The sequence below is a fragment of the Sturnus vulgaris genome, chromosome 7 (assembly GCF_052056855.1).
Source record: "Sturnus vulgaris isolate bStuVul1 chromosome 7, bStuVul1.hap1, whole genome shotgun sequence".
In the NCBI taxonomy this organism is placed as follows: domain Eukaryota; kingdom Metazoa; phylum Chordata; class Aves; order Passeriformes; family Sturnidae; genus Sturnus; species Sturnus vulgaris.
Window position 1 is genome coordinate 39,851,279 of NC_142249.1, and position 17,972 is coordinate 39,869,250.

The 17,972-nt window shown below is 44.4% G+C and overlaps 1 protein-coding gene across 4 annotated transcripts in view; it reads left to right on the plus strand.

Moving 5' to 3' along the window:
- Positions 1–17,972, plus strand: part of MBD5 (methyl-CpG binding domain protein 5) — a 108,654-nt gene that overhangs the window by 86,506 nt on the left and 4,176 nt on the right. For all 4 annotated transcript variants that reach the window (XM_088168398.1, XM_088168400.1, XM_088168401.1 and 1 more), the window contains 4 exons: positions 6,984–7,928; positions 9,091–9,341; positions 11,261–12,448; positions 16,513–16,586. In XM_088168398.1, the coding sequence (XP_088024524.1) occupies positions 6,984–7,928; positions 9,091–9,341; positions 11,261–12,448; positions 16,513–16,586 (2,458 nt within the window). The remainder of the gene's footprint in view (positions 1–6,983; positions 7,929–9,090; positions 9,342–11,260; positions 12,449–16,512; positions 16,587–17,972) is intronic.

Consider the following 17,972-nt stretch of genomic DNA (forward strand, 5'->3'; position numbering starts at 1 on the left):
GGAGTTGTTCCTTTAGTTTGCTTGCAAAATGCCCATTTAATTATTAATTATTTATTGAACATCCATGGAAAAGCCTGTTTTATTTTTATGAGAATGTTTTCTTCTCTAAGGTGAAGTCTCAGGTTTGTGTTGTCTTGGTGTTATTCCCTAAAACTCTGCATAAACCTTCCCTGAGCTCAGGGCTCAGGGCTGAGGTTTAATCCAGAGGCTGTGAAGATCCAGAGAGGAGAATTCTGCATTTCCAGCAGAATGGAAACGTTCTTTCCATGAAACTCGTGTGAAATGTTGAGTGTTTTGTGTTAATAATGATTTTTTTAAAATAAAAGTGAGTTGCCAGCCAGCTCTGTAACAAAACTGGGAAGGAGAATATTGGGATTTCTCCTCTCTTAGTGTTGGGGATGGAGCTGGTGAAAACCCCTGTACACTGAATTTTCAAGAGTGGTTCAGCTGAGGAACCTCTCATGTTCATATTTCAAGTTTGTGGCTTCTTTTTTTCCCCTTTGTTTTGAAGTATTTTAATTGCTAAATCAGTTTTCTGTGTCTGTGCCAGCGATTCAGAACAGCTACTCCTCAGAAATAGCTCCTGAGAGAAAAAATCCTGTGAATCCCCACAATTAGCTGCTTATTACCTAAGCTTTTAATTATATTTTAACCACATGGACCAAGTTTTGTTATTCCAGCTCTTGTTTTCTTCTTCCACAGATAATATCTTTAGTTCCCAGGTAATTTTCAGGGTGTGTGTGGTGGAATTTCTTTTTGTAGGATGGAGGAACTGCATCACTGGGTGATGGATTTGATTGTAGGTTTTTTATTTATTTACCTTTTTCTTGCTGTTAACATCTGGTTCAAGGGGTAGAAAATCTGTGTTTGAGTGTTGAACATTCAACATCCAAATCCTGCTAAGAAAGCAACATTCATAAATAATGGCATGGATGGGTGGAAGTGAGTGAAAATATTTGGGAATAAAAGCTCTGGACTGCTGATAAGGGAAATTGAGTGAACCTCAATAACCACAGCAATTAAAGAGGATCAGTGATGTCAAATATTAACTATATTATAGGAGAAACTCGGGGGCTAGAAGTTAAAAAGTGACAAAAAAAATGGCAGATTTGGCAAAAAAAAAAAAAAAAAAAGGCTGTAATTCCTTCCCTGCAATGGGAATTTTTCCTGGTGAAATGCACAGAATAGAAATAATAAAATATAATTAAACAGGGAGGAGCACAACACCAATCAGTGAGGGTGAGGAGAGGAATTTGTTTTAATACAGCCAAGAAAATTGGGAATGGAGCATGACATTGGAAAACAAAACCCCCAAAAGAAGAGGTTTAGGAGGTTTTGATTTAACCTCAGTACAAACTGTTGAAAACAGTTTAAAAATTGAACAAATTAAACAAATTAAAAGTAACAAAATTAAACAAATTAAACCAGACAAGTCTGGATTTGCTTCCCAAAATGACTTTATGTATCCTAGAATTAAAAAAAATCAGAAGAAATTTTTGGACTGCAGGGTCAGAAGAGTATCTGACAACTTTTTGGGACTTTTAAAATAATTCTTATTAAACTGGAATCACTCCTAGACAGGATGGCAAGAACCTTCTCTTCTAATTATAAAGCAAATTTAAATATCCCATTGATTTGGGGTTCATAGAAACATCCAGAGGGATTTTTCCCTGCCTGGGAGAGATTATAAGGAATCACTGTTACTTTAATTTCCAGGGAATTTTTTTCCCATTCTTATTTCTAAATAATAACTTATTTAACAAGTTATTATTTAGAATAATTGTTTCCCTTGTTTCCCTTCCCTATTTTGGAGAGAAGAAAGTGATTTTCTTTTCTATTCAGGTAAAAACTGTGAAGAATAAAGGAAATATTCAGTGCTTGCTTGGACAGAGTTTGGGATTTTTTGGTGTTGTTTTACCTCTTAAAATTTGAATTTGCCAACAATTGAGAGTCTTTCAGTTAACCAGGCCCTTACCTGGTTGGTTTTTTAACTGCCATGCAATTTTCTAGGATTTGATATTGATAAAAGTCAGGGAGCTTGCAAAAAAATAATAACAAATAAATGAATAAAGATGAGTCTTATTAAAGGTATAATTATGGAGAAAAACTGAATTAATTCCGTGGGATTTCCCACACATATTTAGCTCTGAAAGTGGAACCAGTGGGCAGCTCCAGCCTTTGCTTAGAGGGAGGATTATTGGAGGAAATAATGTTCTTTATTGAATTTTTAGCTTCCCAAATGCACATTTGAGTGTTTTCCTTCATTTGCAATGCATCTGCCACAGCTGTGAGTGGGGAGAGACGAGAGCAAGTGAGAAAATGCTGAATTCCTGCTCTGCACTTGGGTGCTGTTGTCTTGACAGTTTTCTACTCAAGCCCTGCTCTGCTTTGTGCTGACAGCTGAGCACATCACAACACATTCCTCCAAGTCATTTTCAACCCAGCAGTGCTGGGAAAATGCAGAAATCACACGAGATGGGCAGGGAGAAGAGCCAAGACTGAAATTCAGACAGGTATTAAATTCTAAAAAAATTAAATTAAAAAAAAAAAGCGCCTCATTTTATTAAATTTTAAAAACACTAATTTTATGAAAATTTTAAAAGCCTAATTTTATGGACTTCTGTATAAATAGTTCTGGGTTTTTGCCCTTCCCCTGAAATTTTAGGGGGCCAAGATTTGAGCTTTGTTGGAAATGGAAAACCCCCTGTGATGCTGGTGCACAGGAGCTGTGGGCAGGCAGGGGAATATTTCCCAGCAGATCCCATTCCAGGGGTTTGGAGTGCTGCCTGCAAGGGCAGTTCAGGATCGTGGCTGCTTCTGACAGGGATATTTTATTTCTTGGCTCATTTTTGGTGATTCCTGTGCTGTCTCAGGGCACTGCAGGATCTCGATAAGGAGAACCAGTGACAGAAGTTTGTGCTTTACTGCTGAATTATGGTTTCTTTGGAATTGGAAGCAGTGGAATAAAGGAGATATCAGATAAAGATCTTAAATGTTTTCCATTCCAGGAAGAGAAGGGGGAATATAATTGTCAAAATGTGTAACTCCTGGTTCCAAGTGTGCAGGTAAGGGATGGAATAGGGAGAACAGCCAGAACTCATTGGCTGGGCATTTAGGGACTCTGAGGTTTTGTTTTCCATCAGCAATTTCATGGCGAGTGAAGGCTCTGGAAATCACTAATCGAACAATCTCCCCCACTAATGCAAACTCAGAGGTTTTATCTCTAAATTTGTGATGAATTCCAGTTTCACCCCGGTGTGGCAGCAGCTCCGGGAGAGCTCGGGCGTGGCCGGGTGAGCCTGTGGTGGCTGAGGTGTCACAGCCCCTGTGAGCTGTGACAATAATTAAAATATCTGAGTGATCTCCTGGTGCCGGGGTCAGCTCTCCCCACTCCCACTGGGGATTGTGAGATTCCTTCTGCCTGAGCTGCAGGATGGAACGGTGGGAGCTGAGTGAGGAGCTCCTTGAACAGCCAAGGAGAGAAAATGGGAGATTTCACTTTTGGACTTGAAAGGTTCAAAATTAGAAAAGCGGCCAAGAAAACATCCAATCTAAGCAAAGCTGCGGTTTTAATGGATATACAGAGATTATTTACATGGGGCTGGAGACACAGGACACAGGGAACAGCTTCAGCCTGCCAGGGCAGGCATAGGTGGGATTTTGGGAAGGGATTCCTGGCTGGGAGGGTGGGGACAGGGCACTCCATGGCTGTCCCTGCATCCCTGGCAGTGTCCCAGGCCAGCTTGGAGCAGCCTGGGACAGTGGGAGGTGTCCCTGCCATGGCAGGGGGTGGGACTGGATGGGATTTAATTTCCCAATCCATTCTGGGAATCTCTGAAAAGCAAGAACTGAGGAAGTGGAATTTATACCATTTATTTCTGCTCAGTTCTAAAAATGTTTCGGGTGTTAATGGCTAATGAGCAAGTTCTGCACTTTCACTTTTCTCAGTGCTTCATACACCTGTTTTAGTGATTCTTTTTTTTTTTCCCCACAAATTCCAGCACTGTGTTTTTAGACTTATTTAAATACTGGGATGTGTAATGGAGAGTTTCTCACAGGGAAAAGAGTTGTAAAATAACACTTGAAATACTCTTTTCTAATTAACACACTCTTAAGTTCAGTCCTTTTGGAAAATACATCTATGGTTAGGAAGAACAGTTGTGAGATATTAATAATGAGTATCTTCCACTCTGATTCTTTATTTTTAGTGGATCTTTTCAAACACAAACTGATTCCATAATACCCATTTATTTTATTGTCTCTGCTTAAGAACACCTGTCAAGCAATGCTTTAAAAAAAGGAACACAGCAAAAATCCACACAGCAAACTGAACCTGCTCTGAAAAGAAAGTAGAATTAAACATACTCATAAATAAAACCAGTAATCATTTTAAAAGTCTATATACTATTTATTTGCTCCCAAAATATTTCTTTGACCCTGTAAGAGAACAACAGCTCTGCTTTTTCTGCATTCTGGATATTTCTTCTTTTCACTGCATTGCAGAGAGTTCATTTTTCTCAACAAGTGGCAGAAGAATCTTTGGCAGGATTGGGGTTGGCCTGGGATTTTATGGCTTTTAGTCTGACTCTTCATCTTTTTTCATTCTGGTTATTTAGGGCTGTTCATTACTGAGCTCACACATGCTTGGGTTCCCTGGATCCAAAATACCACATTTTTGTGGAAGTGGGAATAAAAGTTGGGATTTCCTTTTGGTGTTCAATTCCTGCTTGTATTTCTCATCCAAAACCTCCCAAGTGTCATCGTGGAGCCTGGCAGTGGTCACAGAAAACCCTTGGGTGGGGGAGCTGGGATTTTGGAGTTTGGGGATTTTGGGGTTTTGGAATTTTGGAGTTTGGGGGTTTTGGGGATTTTGGAGCTTTGGGATTTTGAAGTTTTGGGGGTTTTGGAATTTTGGAGTTTGGGGGTTTTGGAGTTTGAGGGTTTTGGGGATTTTGGAGCTTTGGGGTTTTGGAGTTTTGGGGGTGTTGTCATTGTTCTGTCCTTTGGTCTGGGGCCAGCCATGGGGGAGCTCTCACAGCTTCATATTCCAGTGAAAGTTACTTTGCATGGATTCCTCACCTGGAATATTGATTTCTTGGGATGGTGTTTTGATCTCTGGTGCCACAGAGGAATTAGTCCCTGACTGCAGCTGTAAATTCTGTAAATCCACCCAGTGCAGACTTCTCCAGCCCAGTTCCTGCTGTGCCAGGTTGGACAGAAGCAGGGGGGGAATATTTATTTGTGTTTTATTTTCCTGCTGAAGCCTGGCTGCTCATCCCCTCTCTGACCCCCAGCTTCTCCAGTCTGGATTGAAATAAGAACACATTTTCTGTCTCCTACTCAGTATCCATCAAAACTTTTCTTTTTTTCCTCAGGAGAAATTAATTAATGACTTAATTAATCTGGAGAAAGGTGTTGAATACACTTTGGACCTCTCAGAAGCTGGGGATGACAGGGGTGAGAAAACAGAGCCATTTCTCCCCAAAACCTGGCCACAATTTTCCAACTTTGGGATTTGCTGCAGAGCAAATCCTCTTCCATGGGATCATTTACCTGAGCAGAATGGAAAACAGGAGCAGGAATAAATTACAAACAGAGATGAGGTCCACTGGAAAATACCCAAATTAGATTTGATATTCAGGAGAGCTCTCCAGAATAATTTTCTCATGGCTGAATTAAAAATCTCCTTGTGCTCCTTGACACATCCAAGGGGGAGTGGAACAGCTGATTCTTCCATTGGGAATTTCTTTAATCTGTAGGTTGGTCTTTGGGACTTTCCATAATTTCTAAATCCTTGGGGCTTTAGTTCTAAATAGTGATTTTAGTTTTAAAAATCAATAAATAAAATTTACTTCTTATGAACAAGAAGGTTTTTGACCCACTCACCCAGAGCAGGATTTCCTCTGCTCTACCATTGCACTTTGCTCTCACCTCACCTTTTGTTACTTTATTATTTAATTTCTGCTCTGAAACGTGGCAATGGCACTGGGAGAGAGGAGTGAGATTTGTTCTCTTGAGTTCAGGGCAGTGCAAAGTGTTCTGTGTTCATTTTGTACCTTTTGGAGCTGTCACAACATTACAGCACTTTAAAAATGGTAATTTTCATTAAAAACAATGTAAAGGTTTGGCTCAGTTCCTATCAGTTGAGTGTGCTGGCAAATCCCTTTTTAAGGAGTATTTGTTCAGAAAAATGGAATTGATATTTTGTGATTGTGGATGCTTTTCAGTGTCTCATCCTAAGAGCTGTATGAGTGACCACTGTCAATTCAAAACTGCCTTCAGTAAAAAAATAATAACGATTTCTATTTCAGCTTTGCTAAAGGGGTATAAAGATACCCAAATAAACATTTTTACTCTTTCTTTGTAGCCTTCTTATGGTAAATTTTTCCAGCTGCCCTTTCTTTTCATCCCAAGTGATGGATTTTAGACCACCCCAGTTTACTTTTCCTTTACAAATCGTGAATTCCTGCTGAGCTGGAACAGTCTCATCATACCATGAATTTTTTAAATCCATTACTCCAAAACAATGCCTTAAATAATAATCTAAAATCCAAAACCCCACCAGTGAATGAATTCAAACTGGAAGTGGATCATGGACTCAGTCTTTCACCCAGTATCATTCCTGTGATCCTTCTTCCTTCTTTAATTCCAGCCTGGTCCATGACTAAGTCTGTTAAGTCATGGCTGGTTTTGGGTTTATGCTGTTGAAAATCTGTGATTATATGTGAATTAAATGCTCCTATAACCCCTCTCCAAGAACTTTAAGGGAAGTACAAGTGCACAATTATCGTGATCTCCAGTGGGGTGTGGCACAGAGTGTCTGGAGCATCTCATGGCAGATCCATTCGTGCTTTTCAAGCAGTCCAGAGTGGATTCCCCAGCCCCTTGTTCCCGGTGCTGGGTGGGCTGAGCCTGGTGCTGTGTGTCCTGGAGGTGTCTCCCAGCAGGCAGCGCTGTTCATATTCCTGCTTTTCCCATTCCAGGGGGTTTGGGCCCGTCGTCATCGATAGCCATCGCTGGCACCAGCCAAGCCGCCATCACCAAGACCACATCTGTGCTCCAGGATGGTGTCATTGTCACCACTGCAGCTGGGACCCCTCTGCAGCAGGGCCAGCTGCCCATGGGGGGCGAGTTCCCCTTTGCTGGCCACGAGCACTCGCTCCACTTCCCGCAGAACAGCTCTTCAAACAACAACCTGCCGCACGCTCTGAATCAGAACCTCCTCAACTCCCTGCCCCTCTCTCTGCCGGTGAATCAGCAACATCTCCTCAACCAGAATCTCTTAAACATCCTCCAGCCTTCAGCAGGAGAAGGCAAGTCTGAGGTCAACCTCAACCCTTTAGGTTTTCTGAACCCGAATGTCAACGCTGCTCTCGCGTTCCTCTCCGGCGACGTGGACGGGCAGGTTCTGCAGCCCGTGCACTTCCAGCTGCTGGCAGCCCTGCTCCAGAACCAGGCCCAGGCAGCTGCCATGCTCCCCGTGCCATCCTTCAACGTCACCATCTCCGACCTGCTGCAGCAGCAGAGCACCCCAGCACCCCCCGAGCCCCTGCCTGACAGCAGCAGGGTGGAGAACCTCCTGCCCAACCCCATGCCCGGCTTTGCGGGCGCCGACCCCTCTTCCAACCCCCTGCTCCTGCCCGCCGCCTCCGGCGCCTCGGCGCTCATGGCCCTGAACCCGCAGCTGGTGGGGGGTGTCCTGAGCTCGGGCAGCCACCCCGAGGTGGCCATTGCCACCTCCTCACAAGCCACCACCACCACCACCACCACGTCGGCGGCGGTGGCCGCGCTCTCGGTGTCGGTGTCCATGGCAGAAACGCTCCTGAACATCTCCAGCGCTGCCGCCAGCGCGCCGGGGCCGCCCAAGATCAGCAACAACTCCGTGGTGCCACAGCTCCTGAACCCTCTCCTGGGCACTGGACTGCTTGGTGAGTGCAGCTTCTTGGGGGAAATTCAACCTGAGCACGGTCAGGGAGGGGGAATTTCACCTTCTGGTTTTATCTTCTTTGCTTTTGCTCATTGAGAAAACGCCGTTGCTCGTGTAAGAAGTTTGAATCACTGTTCTGCTTTCATTCCTCAATGTTTAATATTGATCTTGGGAATCGTTAATTCTGCCACCTAGACCTGCTGAATCCACCTGAAAATTGTGTGAGCAATTGGGTTTATTTCATTGTTCAAAGAGTAGCACCCCTGGGTCAGCTGTGCGTGCCTGTGGCTGCACGGGGTCAGTGGGAGTAGCTGTGCTGGAGATGACAAACGACCAACATCCCAAAACAAGTGGTGAAAAACCCCTTAAATACAAAGTTTTTCCTTCCTGGGTGATGGTTTTTCAGTTTTTTTAACCAAAAAAATTTAATACAGTAGGTATTCCTCTGTTTGTGATCTCTCCCTGGTGGGAATTAAATAAAGATTAAATCATACCTCACCCCAACCTAAATGGCTATAGTGAACTCAACCCACTTGGCATTTTCTGTACAAAATACATCTCACAGTGACTTCTCAAATGGAAATTTTAAGTAAAACATAAGATTTTGATTTTAAAAGAGAAACAAACTAGAAAATGGATGTATTTTAAGCTTTATTATTTAATAAAGTCAGGTTTGACAGTGTGTTTAATTTTTTTAGAGCTAAAACGTTCAAGTAAAGTGAAATTTTCATTTAATAGAAAACATAATTCATCTTTTGCTCTAGAAGGTAAAAGAAGAGTTGTTTAGAGTGTTGTGTGACATGGCTGAGCCAAAAAGCCTTTTCTCCTTCACAGTTGGTGAAGGACTCATTTTGTTTGGGGTTTAAATGATTGTCTCTCTCTCTCCCTCTCCTCCTCATCCCCCTCACCACCCCAGCACTGTTTAAGTGAGATTCCAAGGCCTGGAATTCCACAGAAGCTCTTCCTGCCATCCCTGGCTGTTCCAGGAGTCCTGTCAGGAGAGGTGACACAAAAGTCCCAGGAGTGGAGAAATAAAGAGCAGGAGAGCCCCATTCCCAGAGGATGGAGGGGAGCAGGGTTGTTTTCCCGAGGTTTTCCTGGCAGTCAGTGGAGTTGGAGTGCAGGGAATTGCTGAGTGGTGTTTGCCTGTGCTTGCCTTGCAGGGGAAATGTCATCTCTGAACACTACTCTGAACAACCATCAGCTCAGCCATCTCCAGTCACTCCTCAACAACAATCAGATGTTTCCTTCAAATCAGCAGCAGCAGCAGCAGCAGCAGCAGCAGCAGCAGCAGCAGCAGCAGCAGCACCTTCTCCAGGGCTACCAGAACGTGCAGGGCTTTCAAGGCCAGCCCCAAATTCCTGGCCCAGCCAACAACCCAAACCCCATGGCGTGTCTGTTCCAGAATTTCCAGGTAGAAAACAAAATTAAATCAGTATTCGAGCAAGTGTGCAGCTCTCAGGAGGTGAAATTCCGTCCTCCAGAGTTTGGGTTTCTTTGCTGATTAAGACAATATCATTTATATAATTATATGTATGCTGTAGACAATGTATTCTTTCAGTAGCTGATGGATTTTGCAAATCAGGGACATTTGGTATTGGAATTTTATCCTTTTCTCCTTAGGAACTGGGTTTAGTTGCTCTGGAAAGAGTTTTGCTGCATGTATTGAAAAAATTTCCTCTATATGCTCACAATCACTATAGAATTTTAACAAAACTCTCTTCCATTGCAGAGAAATTATCTTAAATTCCTGTTTAGCCCATTCTGATAATTCAGCAGTGAGAAATAAATACTGATAGCACTTTGCAGTAATTAGAAATTTAATAAGCTATTATAAGTGACTGTGTGCACCAGTCCTCTCTTATTGCCACTGAAATGGGATGGAAGAGCTGTGATGGGGATTGTGCAGCCTGGAAAAACAGGGATTGGAGCAAATAAACAATGACAAACTGGGCAAAAATGGGATTTCCCTGCTCTCCACATAGCACAAATATTCCTAATGCAGGTTGGTTATCAACAGAGCAAAAACAGGTGACATAGCCAGGGTGCAGGTGGGGATTTGTTGTTCCTCAGTCTTGCTGCAGAAGTGCAGGTGTGAGGAGGGGAATGCACAGGGGGCAGGCAGAGCTTTCACCCCTCCTGGAGGAAAAAGGAGCTGTAGAAAAGTTTCCCTGGAAAAATCTCAGTTCTCTGCCTGTTCCCTCTCTTGTAGGAATTGTGGTGGCTTTAGCCCAGTGGTTTTTTTGTGTCACATTTCCAGTTATATAAATAGTCACAGTAAGTAGTTGAAGGGCTTTTTGGAATATTTTCCCTGTGGTTTTGACAGTTTTTGTTGGAGTGCTCCTGTTGATATCGTGTTCCCTGCCTGTGGATGTGCCAAGGAATGGGAAAAGCTCAGGTGGTGGAATCTGGAGGTGCCAGTTTGCCGTGGCAGGGCCTGGCTTAGAGCACAGGGATGTGGGATATTGGAGTCCATGAGATCCCATGGGAAAGGCACACAGCAAAGGGGAGAATGGGAACGTGGACCAATCCCAAAAGCACGGTGATGGCATTCAGGAATCACTGAGGAGCTCACAAGGACAGGAGCAGTGTTGGGGTCTGGGAAGGGAAGAAAGGGAATAGTTGAGAGCAGAACTCAGAGGTTGTGGAGCTGAGGTCTCTCCTCCTCTGGAGATGCACAGACCCCAGCTGGGTGTGATCCTGTGCTCCAGCAGGAGGCTGGGTTAGGTCTCAGCTGGAAAAGAGGAGGCTCCTTGTGGCGACTTCCAGTGTCTGGAGGGACTACAGGAGGCTGGAGAGGGACTGGGGAGACAGGACAGGGAGGGATGGGTGAGGGATGGGTTCAAACTGCCAGAGGGGAAATTTAGGTGGGATATTGGGAAGGAATTGTTCCCTGTGAGGGAGGTGAGGCCCTGGCACAGGGTGCCCAGAGCAGCTGTGGCTGCCCCTGGATCCCTGGAAGTGTCCAAGGCCAGGCTGGACAGGGCTTGGAGCAGCCTGGGATGGTGAGAGGTGTCCCTGCCATGGCAGGGGGTGGCACTGGGTGGGCTTTGAGGTCCCTTCCCACCCAAACCATCCCGTGTCTCTGTATCAGAAATATTGACCTTGGTGAAGTTGTTTAGGACGTGAGAGAAAACAGGAGCCCGCTGACACAAAGTCTGAGACAGTTGTTTCGTTTTCCTTTAAATCAGGCTTTTCATTCTCTCTCTGCTTTGTTCAGCGTGAAAATTTGTAGAAAGAAATGTGCTGTGATGAACGAGCACAGAGTTAATCTGCTGAAATGCAACCCGAGTTAGAACAGCACTTCCCATCTTCTCCCTTCCTTTTCCCCAGGTGAGGATGCAGGAAGACGCCGCCGTCCTCAACAAAAGAATGATCACCCAGATGGGAATGGCGCCGGTTCCCGAGAGCTCCAACACTCTCCTTCCTCCCTTCCAGGAGCCCCCCTGTGACCTGCAGCAGAGAGCTGACCCATCCCTGGGCCAGCAGCCCAAGGACACCCCCAACGCCGCGGGTGACGCCTCGGTGGACGCCATCTACAAGGCGGTGGTGGACGCCGCCAGCAAGGGCGTGCCGGTGGTGATCACCACGGCCGGCTCCAGCTCCACGCAGCCGAGCCCCATCCCCGCCCTGAGTGCCATGAGTGCCTTCACAGCCTCCATCGGGGACCCCCTGAACCTGTCGAGCGCCGTCAGCGCCGTCATCCACGGCGGGGCCCACGAGGGGCGCGGCCGCGGCGCCCGCGCGGCGCGGGGCCCCAAGGGCTCGGAGCACGGCAAGGCTCCCGGCGACGGGGACGGCTACGTGTATTACAAAGCAGCCGCTTGTAACACGCCCAAAAAGCAGTGGGAAGGGGAGCAGAGCCCCGTGGGGGACGTCAACAGGTGGAAATGCGAGGAGTTCCTGGAGCACTCCGCCCACCTCCACGGCAGCCCGTGCCACGAGAGGCCCAACAACATCTCCGCGCTGCCGCTGCTGCAGGGGGAGCAGCACCAGGCCCTGCTGGCACAGAGGAACTGTCAGAGCGAGAAAACGCTGGAGGAGAATTTCAGGTATAACAATTACAAAAGAACTATGATGAGTTTCAAGGAAAGACTGGAGAACACTGTGGAACGATGTGCACACATCAACGGGAACCGCCCGCAGCCCAACAGGGCCTTCGGGGAGTTGCTCAACACTTCCAAACAAGACCTGATCCTGGAAGAGCAATCTCCCAGTTCCTCCAATAGCTTGGAGAGTTCCTTAGTGAAAGACTACATCCATTACAATGGAGATTTTAATGCCAAAAGCATTAACGGCTGCGTGCCCAGCCCCTCGGATGCTAAGAGCATCAGCAGCGAGGAGGATCTGCGGAACCCCGAGTCGCCCTCGTCCCACGAGCTCATCCACTACAGGCCCAGGACGTTTAACGTGGGCGACCTGGTGTGGGGCCAGATCAAAGGACTCACTTCCTGGCCTGGCAAACTTGGCAGAGAAGAAGAGGTTCACAATTCATGCCAACAGAACGCTGAGGAGGGGAAGGTATATTTATATCTCTATGCACATCTCTCTCTCTCTCTCTCCACCCCCCACCGGCACACGAGTCAAAATTTTGTCTGCTTTATTTTGTCTCTTCTCTTACGGCTTTTTTTTTTTTTTTTTTTTTTTGTAGCTTGTAGAGTTGAATTTCCCCTTAATTTCCTGCCAGGGCCATGAGGCGGGTTAGATTTGGGCTTTGCTGAGTGGTTTTTTTGGTGTTAACAAAAAGTGGTTCTCTCTTATGTGGTGTGTTCAAATTCCTGGCTGTGTCCAAAGCATCTGAAACGGAAATACCTGAAAGTGTTGAAACTGCAAAAAAGGAGAAGTGGCCTAATCAGATTGAGGAATCTTTAATGAGTGAAATCTTGCTGATTGACACACGCTTCTGACAGGAAATGCACACACATTTCCAGCTCTAAAGGAGGTTTTGATAATCATTCAGTAATAAGGAAAATGTTCCAGTTTGCTCTTTCATACTAAAATTCTTTTTTGTGTCAACAAATCACGTGCCTGTTGGGGAATATACAGGAAATGCAGTTATCAAGGAGTTATTGGCTAATTTATTATGGAAAATATTCCCAAATCTAGTCTCCACTGCTTGTGTAACATTTTCTCTTTGTAGTTCTTATAAAATGCTGCATGTCTTCCACCTATAAATATTAAAAATTTTAAAAATACATGAGCATAAAGGGGAGATTTGAGGAAATAGGTGTTCATCAGTGACACAAAGAAATGAAATCACTTAAAAACTGAGCAGAGTGGGTTGGACCAAAGTGTTCCTTTCCCCAAAATTCAGCCAAGAGCAGATGCCCAGAGGAGAGAAGGGACAAGAAGCTGATCCCATCCCACCCCTGCCATGGGCAGGGACACCTCCCACTGTCTCCCAGGGTGCTCCAGCCTGGCCTTGGACACTTCCAGGGATCCAGGGGCAGCCACAGCTGCTCTGGGAATCTGCCAGTCCCTCCCCACTGGAGCTGTAAACCCTGGATGCTGTTGAGCCACGGTGCTTTCACCCCCCAGAGCAGAATTTCGGGTCTCCCTTGGCAGGTGAGAGTGCTGAATATTCCAGAGCTTTCCATGGTTTAACCCCAGCCCAAAGCAGGAGAATGTTTCAGAGCTCATCCCTTAGGAAGCTCAGGTCCCTGAGTTACAAGTCAGGAAGTGGAGGCACAGGAGAAGATCACAAACTTCTGGGATGAGACAAATCTGGAAGAATTCCGTGTTCAATATCCCTGTCTGTGTGAGTCAGGAACACAGGAACAACATTCCCATTCCCAGTGTGCTTTTATGGATTAACTTCAGAATCTGTGTGTCCAAATCTCTGTGAATGTTTAGTAGAATTGAAGGGTTTATTTTTTAGAACTTCTGTAAAGAGGGGAATTTTCTTACCCTGAGCAATTCCATGTTTCCTCCCTAAGCTTTGGTACCAGAATGTGCTGTTGGTTCTGTGCAAACCTCCTTTACTGTGCTGGGGTTTCTGTGCATTGTATGGGAATTGTGGGGTGTTAAATCCAGTGGCACCCATTTCATTGGATACTGAGGCACAAAATCCAGGGAAGCAGATCCTTGGAATGATCACAGCAAGGTGGAGACCAGCCCAAGCTCTCCAGGAGGAATTCCCACATCATGGATCACCTCGGGCATCAGATCACCTTTAATTAATCATTTTAAATTTAAAAATGAAAGAAATGTGTTTAATTCCTTCATCAAGAAGTGCAGAGTAAACAGCCATCCCAAAGAGCAGGAGTTGAGGGTGGAAGGTGGGATAAACAGGGAAAAATCCCCACCAAACCAGAAGAAATCACCTGGAAAACCACAAAGAAATCACCTGGAAAACCAAATGTTCTTCAGGAATTCTGCACCAGTCCGTGGTGGGAGTGACCTGCAGCACTTGGGAAAATTCCTTTTTTTTCTGGAGCTTCCTGAAAACATCTTGTAAAATCTTTGTGTGTAACCAAATGTGACCCTCCTGTGTTACATGAATTTGCTGTTGGGATTTGTACATTCTCTGGTCTTTTGATTATTTGATTATTATTTGATTTTTGTTTCCATTTAAAAAACTTTGGGCATTCAGGTATTTAATGGAATTCTGGGTCTGTTTGGAGGATCCAGGCAGGAGGAGGAGGAATATTGCATTTCCTTTCCTTGGTTTTTGGCTACTGGAAATCAGAGGAGCCCAAGGAAGAGCAGCAGAAATTTCTGGGAAGAAAAGGAGCAAGCCTGAGTCTAATCCCAAATCAGAGGAGTTGTATCTCATTAAGCAATTAATTTGATAATTATCCACCTTGATTATTATTCATCACCCACAGGTTTTGTGGGAGCTTTTCATGGTGAATTTTAACTTGGAAAATCCTGGGCTGGTTAAACTGAGCTGGTTAAACTGAGCTGGTTAAACTGGGCTGGTTAAAATGTGCTGGTTAAACTGAACTTCTCTGATTCTGCAGGTAAAACAGGGAGGATTTCTCTCATCTCTGTGTGATTTGGTGTTGATATTGATGATTATTAATTGTTATTTCTGTTTTGTAGCAATTTGATACTTCTTCCCAAAAAAACCCCAAGTGGTTTTTTATGTATTACCATCACAAAATGCCAATAATGAAGATTTTTTATTTTTTTTGTTACTTTAAGAGATCCTTTGTATCCCAAACATGATATTAATTCTTGATTACATTATTTACATTGAACTTTGCAATTTCTCTCCTGGCAGCCCTTGGCAGTTTGTTCCTTAGATATAAATTTCTGTCATGGATGGAGAGAATTCCTTTTTTTCTCATGTTTGTCCTTAGAAAAGCTGCCCAGGTTCTCAATTTCTTCCGAATTTGTATTCTTCCAAAATCCAGTGAGGGGAAGGGTTATTGGAAGTATTTGCATCAAAAGTGAGCAGGTTTTAAGAGGAAAATGCTATAATTTGTGGCATAATTGAATTTATTTCATGAAAATTGAAATCTCAGCTCCCCAAATGCAGATTTCTCCATTAATGACTCCTGAAGTGCCTGGATCAGCACATTCCCAATTTCTTTAGCACTTCAAGGTATTGAAATTGGATCTAAATTTTGTGCAATTTTGGGCCTTATTTTGAGAGATTTTGGCAACTGCTCACTCATTATCTCCACCTTGTCGTGTCCACATGTCAGGTCTGTGGTGAATATAAATTATTTAGGAATAGGAATGCTGAATTTGGAGGGAATTTGCATTCCCACTTCATTTCCAGGTTGTGTATAGGCACACACTCAATTGATTTGTATTTATGTAAAATGTCAAATAAGATGTAGCAGAGAAAATGGGAAGTGAACCATTTATTTTCTTTAGGTAGATGTGTTCTAAAGATGTGATTTTGTTGTTTTTACCTGCAGGAATGACTGAGCCAGATCAAAATAGTAGACTGAAGTGGCTTCATGTTTTGAGATGCAAATGATGAAATTATAGAAATGTTATCATTAATTTTCTGCTTTTATTGTTTACACTGGGACTTACTGTTGCCCACACAGTGGTTGAAATTGCTTAAATTTAAAATATTCGAGATTTCAATTCCCAGTTCTCTTGAGCACGTGCCCAAATTCATCTCTGATCGCTGAAGAAAAATAAAAAATAATGAAAATAACTGATTTTCAGACAAATAAAGAAGCTCTGGTGAAGATTCCTGGATTCAGAAGGCAAATAAGATTTTCCTTCTGGAATGGGAATGAATTTGGCCGTGCCAGGAGTTGAAACAGAGACCTGGAATTCCTCACCCAGGAACTTTGGTGTCAAAATGGGATCATCAGTGCTAGGCACTCGGGATTCCAGATGTGCATTCCAGGTGTTAAATCCACGTGAGTGCAGAGTGGGAGACTCCACCGGCACCACCAAGGGAGAATTCAAAGATTCTTTTCCTCACTTTTGCTGCCATCAGGGTCCCGGATTTGCCTTTCTGTGGTTTCTGGTGACAAAGCCCCCTAAGGGCTGGACGGGGCAGGGCTGGGGGGTTGTTCCTGCCCTGCTGGAGGGGATTGCAGGGCCGGCCCTGCAGGGAAAGGGGGGGATTTGGTGCTGTGGGTAACGAGGTTTGGTGTCCATCCCTTCCCCAGGTGGAGCCAGAGAAGCTGAAGACACTAACGGAGGGGCTGGAGGCGTTCAGCCGTGCCAGGAAAAGGAACAGGAAGTGAGTCCATCCTTCCCCACCGAATTCCAGCCATCCTCTTCCTCTGCTGCCACTCTGGGGCAGCTCAGGCCTTCATCCCTTGCAGCTCCTCGTGTTGGTTCTGCAGTTTTCAGTGTGTTCTGAGTGCATCTCCTCTCTCTAGGATGTCCCACTTGTGGGAGCTGCTGGAGCTACAGCAAAAAAAAAAAAAAAAGTCATTGCATCAAAATTATCCTGACCAAAGCACACTTTGGTTTATTCTGAGGAATTCCCTTTATTCCCACTGCTGAGAAGTGTTGTAGGATCTGTGGGTGAGCTCTGGGTCACACCTGTGTCAGCTGCTCGGGTTTATCCAACTTTCACCTTTTAGTGGTAAATATACCAGCAGAGAAAAATTCTGAGACAGCAAATATTGGGACATGAAGCATCAGGATGAGCAAAAAGAGGAAAATTACTGAATTTTGGGGAGGAAAAACACCCCTGTGGACATCTTTAAAAGGATGACAGAGTAGGGACTGCTGTGAGTGGGTTTGTGCTATGATGGTGCTTGTTTACTGTCATAGGGAAAATAAATTCCTAAATCTGTGAGAATTTAAACTCAGCCCTGAATGATCACAGGCTGAGAAGGATTAAATAATTCCCTCTTTTCCCCTCCTTTTAAGGGGTGAGCTTTGCTTTTATTTCTGTGTCCCACGGGGCCAAAGAGAAGGAATTTTTGTATCAGTGAGACAGGGGTGGCAGCTGTTTTTTCCAACATCATCCTCAAAATACCTTCCTGGATTTTAAGGGAACACAGAAGGGCTTTTGGTGACTTCCCAGTTAATTTATTCATGTCCCTGAAGTGAAATCAGTGACTCAAGGACAGCAGGAGCAAATTCAAAGTGGTTAAAGTTGGCATAAACTGCTGCTTTACAGCCCTTTTTTCTCCCATATTTCAACTTATTTCCTAGTTCAAATCCTATGGTGGACATTTCCTGGTTTCCCCATGTCCTGCTGTAGATTTATCTGGCAAAGTTCATGGGTTTCTTTCTGGTTTGTGATGTACTATTGGACTTTTATCCAGTTTTTTTTAAACATTTAGTGCTAAATATAATGGCTGCACGTAGAGTGCTCACCACACAGGCCCAGAGCTGCTTCAGCAGAGCAGGATTGGTATCCAAGTCCCTGCAATGATGTTCACATTCCATAACTCCAGGAATTCTTCATGTCTCAGTTCCATCTCAGCTCAGCCCTTCCATTGCTACTGGAGCCACGTCCCTGCTCTGCTCCCCAGGCCATGGCACAGATTGTTCAGCTCTCCAGCTTTTTCCTTTTTTCCTTTTTTCCTTTTTTCCTTTTTTCCTTTTTTCCTTTTTTCCTTTTTTTCCTTTTTTCCTTTTTTTCCTTTTTTCCTTTTTTCCTTTTTTA